At 42.6% G+C, this 5,000-nt stretch overlaps 2 protein-coding genes across 3 annotated transcripts in view; one reads left to right on the forward strand and one right to left on the reverse strand.

The window, feature by feature from the left end:
- LOC128706362 (uncharacterized) overlaps positions 1-4,230 on the forward strand; it is a 351,595-nt gene extending 347,365 nt beyond the window's left edge. For both annotated transcript variants that reach the window (XM_053801299.2, XM_070091523.1), the window contains exon 5: positions 690-4,230. In XM_053801299.2, coding sequence (XP_053657274.1) covers positions 690-2,879 — 2,190 coding nt within the window. In that variant the 3' untranslated portion in view covers positions 2,880-4,230. The remainder of the gene's footprint in view (positions 1-689) is intronic.
- LOC138853863 (coiled-coil domain-containing glutamate-rich protein 1-like) overlaps positions 3,470-5,000 on the reverse strand; it is a 12,661-nt gene continuing 11,130 nt past the window's right edge. Inside the window, exon 4 of the mRNA XM_070093248.1 lies at positions 3,470-3,522. Within this exon, the coding sequence (XP_069949349.1) occupies positions 3,470-3,522 (53 nt within the window). The remainder of the gene's footprint in view (positions 3,523-5,000) is intronic.

Raw genomic sequence — 5,000 nt, forward strand, 5'->3', positions numbered from 1 at the left:
TTCCATAGTATGAAACAATATGGAAGTTGTTTCATACTATGGAACAATGCTCTTCTCCAGACTGAGGGACTGACCACCTCAAAACTTTAAGGGTGATGGACTGATTACATCGTCTTCAAGTATCTTCTGCTTCTATCAACTTTTCTGTACTTGACTGAAGAAGCCTACTGTGTAGGCGAAACGTTTCATAATAAAGATACCTAACTGTTGCATATGTGTCTTACCTAGTATTTTCTTTATCACATTATTTTCTGAAGACTATAATTGTCACAGGGAACATTATATATTCTGGATGGAAGTTCTAAAGTCTATCACTGTTCGTGAAGATTTTTTTTTTTTTTTTTTTTTGCTTCTGACGTTTTGACAATTTGCATTTGTGGTCACTTCTAGATGGTGATAAAAAAATCTTCAACCGTTTTCCTGTGATTTTTTATTATTATTTTTTTTTATGTGGGTTTTCACATTTTCTTTTTCTCGCATCAATTAACCAAGATATTTTTAGTGTTTTTTTCAGCTTTTCTTCCAAATCAATTTTTTTTTTCCCACAATTTTTCACTTTCTCTTTCTTCTCATTTTCAAAACCTCCATCATTATCTCTCTTCCCTAATCTTTCTTATTTTCCTTCATATCATTTTTCTCCTCTCCTCTCTATTTTTGTCTCTGTGACTAACTTGGTTGTTGTGTTGCAGGTGATGGGTTTGACCAACCTGCAGCGGATATATGTGTCACGGTGCAAACTGGTTCAGCTAGACGACGCCGCCTTCCGAGGCCTCACCAACCTTGTGGAGTTGGATCTGAGCAACAACGAGTTGACGCTGGTTCCTGCAGCAGCCCTGGAACACCTACCGGGCCTCATGCGCCTTCAGATGTCCAACAACCCCATTACAAAGATAAAAAATGGGGCCTTCAGAGGCCTTAAGTACCTCACCACGCTGGAGATGACCTCGTGTCTTATACAGACACTGGAGCCCAGAGCCTTCCAGGGACTGGATCAACTAGAGTGGCTCAAGTTGGATTCAAACCAGCTCAAGTCTGTTCCACATAAGATGATGCTTCCTAAGTCACTCCATGGTATCGACCTTCACAACAATCCCTGGAACTGCGATTGTCACTTACAGGAGCTGCGGACGTGGCTGGTCAAGTACAATGTCCCCTCTTCTATCGAGCCTAAGTGTTCGACGCCTGTGCGGCTTGAAGGACAGGTCATCAAAAATGTCCTTCCAGATGATTTTGCTTGCCCACCAGAGGTGAGACCAACTTCTCTTTACCTTGACGTTTTGGAGGGTAAGAACGTGTCTTTTGAGTGTCACGTGACGGCAGAACCGAGTGCTCGCATATACTGGAGATTTAATGAGCAGTCACTAGAAAACAGCTCTTTTGTGTACGATGAGAGTTCCTCATTCTATATCTTCGAGGAGAGTGGACCAAATGAAGAGAGAATCAGTCACCTGCGGATAGAATGGGTGACGAATGCTCATGCTGGATTATTCCAGTGTTTAGCAGAGAACCAGGCTGGCTTGGTCATCGCGAATTTTACACTGCGGATCAGTCAGCCGGTGATTGAGAGAGAGCCAGAAAATTTTGTAATGGACCACATCGTATACATTGGTGTTGCTCTGATGTCTCTGGTAGTGCTAGTATTCATTCTGCTGTGTGTGCTCATCTTCCGCTGCTGCCGGCGGCGATCTACAGCCCAGGAAAAGGTCATGGGGTCGCCTAGTTCCTCAGGCAATGGGAGAACTAAAGAAGCACCCATGCCATCCACGAACAACATGCCCAAGTACATACAGATGGGAACACCAGCGCCAAAAGTGAACGGCATCTCTTCTGAGCCACCACCAATATCTGTGATTGACACATCACCTTATCGCTCAGAACCCACGGGGGCTCAACAAACCAACCCAGACCTCATATCTGATGCTGCTGAGGAACGCGGAAAACTGGGTAAGAAAAGAGTCAGTATTCTCGGAGTGGAGGAAGTGGATGCATGTGGCACAAGAATCACAAGGAAACTGGACGATATCATGGAGGAGTATGAAGAGGGCTATGACCCCACCTACGACCACCTGCAGTCTCAAGTCGACCAGGAGTGCCGCTCGAATCGAAGTAATCCATACTCAACTTTACCTCGACGGAGAGACGTGGAGGTGGCCAACCCTTACCCCCTAACAGAGATCCCTCCTCCAGAGGAAATAAATGAAGGATCTCGCTTTTATGACCGAGAGGGCTTCCCTATAGACTATGGCTTGCCTCGTGAAGGTAACAGCACGTGGAAAGAAAGCAGTGGAGCAGGAGCAGGGCTCTCATCTAGTTACAACCCACTCCCATCAGAAGAGATTCCTCTCTATGCAACAGTCAGGCGCAACAGACACAGCTTGGCTGGGCGAACAGACCTCATGCATGACCAAAAGTACCCAGAGGATTACCGTCTCCACAGTCATGACCAGCATTTCCACCCCCCTGATGGTCGCTACTCTCAGGCCTATGGCCTTTCACCAGACAAATTCAATGTTATCAACAATGGCTCATGTGAGTTCTGCCCACCCCCACCACCCCCACATCCAGACTTCCAGGGAGACCCAAGCGGCCGAATCGGAGGTGATGGTTGCAGCTTCGACAACCTCTTGTCATCATGTGGGGGTGGCAGCCAGTGCTGTTATGCTGAGCAAGGTGGTAGAGTCTATGACAACTCCCTCCCGGAGAACTACAGACCCCTTGATCCTGAGCCACCTCCACCTGAGGGCTGGGGCGACCAAGATGAGGAGACACTGAACATGAGCACCTGGTGTGAGCATCCGGAGTCCCCAGGAACACGGGTTCTATACTCTCCTGACGAGGCCTACGACGACCAGCAGCAACCACAGGGTACTCAGGTGTAAGCAGTGCACACAAAACAAAATTATCGACAGAACTTCCACCTCCCTACCATTTCTTTTGTTCTGTTTCCTGTTATGAAGATTTGAGTACTGAAGTGGCTTCGTAATGTGACTGGAAGCAAGAATGCAGCCACATTATACAGCTGCAAGATGGAGTATGATTGCCATTTCATGAGACTGCAAGAAAATAATGTATGGCAGCCATATCATGCAACTGTAAGGAAAGGGAGTGTGAAGGTCTAAAAATAATGACCAAATGTGTCAGCTGATCTTGTCAGCTGATCTTGTTGACTGTTCATGGGACCATGATCTGAGGTTCATGGAGAAGTGTACCTTCCAAACAATTGGGACGTGTGATTCACAGGGTTTGTAATATTACTGTAGGATAAACACGTTTGTACAGCACTGACACCAAAGATAAATAAAAACTTACCAAAGTTGAGTTGTGTGATGAGGAGAGAGTGAATAGAGAAGTGAACTAGGAGCGTGTGAGACTATTAATCACCGGGAAAAATGTCTTCATTAGCAGCTCATCCTTTATATATATATTTAACAAGTATCACTGTACAGAATAATCTATTTTGTATGGATTTTCAGTAGATAAGAGTTTTGTATATACCAAATAAATATGTGAGGTTTTTGAATGCTATAAAAATAAAAAACACATTTAGCACATATGAAAAAGCCTATGGAAGATGTGATATTAAAAAAAGGGGAAGAACCGAGATTTGAGTTCAGTGGCGGTAGCTGTGTTGTTTTTGTTCCCTACGGCGACAGGTGTGCTCAGAAGATTCCTCAAAACGACAGAGGTGTGCTCGAGAGGTTCCTTAAGACGACAGGTATTTCTAAGAGGTTCCTAACTATGTAAGTAGCGTGAATAAGAAGTTCCCTTCAACAGCAGGGGCTTGATCAAGAGGCTCCATATGACACGAGGCGAAATCGAGAGGCTCTCACCGAGCTGACGGCCTGAGATGGCCACTGGCTGGCGTTGGCTGGTCAGGGATCATCGAAGTGCTTCACAGCGAGGCTCAAGCTGTCAAGAACGAGCTCTCAGCCACCTCCACTGAAAGCTCCTATTGATTTTAGATCAGAGTAGAGGGGGAACCTATCGAGCACAACCTTGAAACTCTCCACTCTGCTGCCGTAGAGTTTTGTGTTGTGTGCATGACCAGTCATGCCCCATTATTTTACTCACTAGACATGTTACTTGGCAACTCACACACACACACACACATACATACACTGGCCCTGCCCTGCCCCTCCTCCACCCCTTATCCCCTCCAACTGTGTAAGGGCTGTGGCTACTCGAGTTTTACAAATAAATTAGATTGGTACAGTCTTTGTATTGCGTAACTTCCTTCTGACAACAATCAGCTAGCACACAACACACGAAACATGGCAAGACGCCTGTCTCCATCTGACGACTTTTTCTCCCGGTAAAAAATGTCAGTGTCAATGTTTGTGGAATAACGACAGACATTTTACAGTGAGTGTTAATCATGAAATGTGAATATCAGCACAGATGATTATTATTATATTTAAGTGAGGTGCTATACATGTATGGAACATTCACCATCAGCGAAATAAATATAAATGACTTGAAGCAATCATATAACTTTGTCACATAGCATACATAATTCAGTTTTTAACAATGATAACAATACAGATTAGAGTAATTATTACCATTTATTACTATTATTATTATTATTATTATTATTATTATTATTATTATTATTATTATTAATAGTAGTAGTAGTAGTAATAATAATAGTAGTAGTAGTAGCATTAATAGTAGTAGTAGTAATAGTAGTAGTAGTAATAATATTAGTAGTAGTAATAATAGTAGTAGTAGTAGTAGTAGTAATAATAGTAGTAGTAGTAATAATAGTAGTAGTAGTAGTAATAATAGTAGTAGTAGTAATAATAGTAGTAGTAATAATAGTAGTAGTAGTAGTAGCAGTAATAGTAGTAGCAGTAATAATAGTAGTAGTAATAATAATAGTAGCAGTAGTAATAGTAGTAGTAGTAGTAGTAATAATAGTAGTAGTAGTAATAATAGTAGTAGTAGTAGTAATAATAGTAGTAGTAGTAATAATAATAGTAGTAGTAGTAGTAATAATAGTA

This window comes from Cherax quadricarinatus, chromosome 3, assembly GCF_038502225.1.
Source record: "Cherax quadricarinatus isolate ZL_2023a chromosome 3, ASM3850222v1, whole genome shotgun sequence".
Lineage (NCBI taxonomy): Eukaryota > Metazoa > Arthropoda > Malacostraca > Decapoda > Parastacidae > Cherax > Cherax quadricarinatus.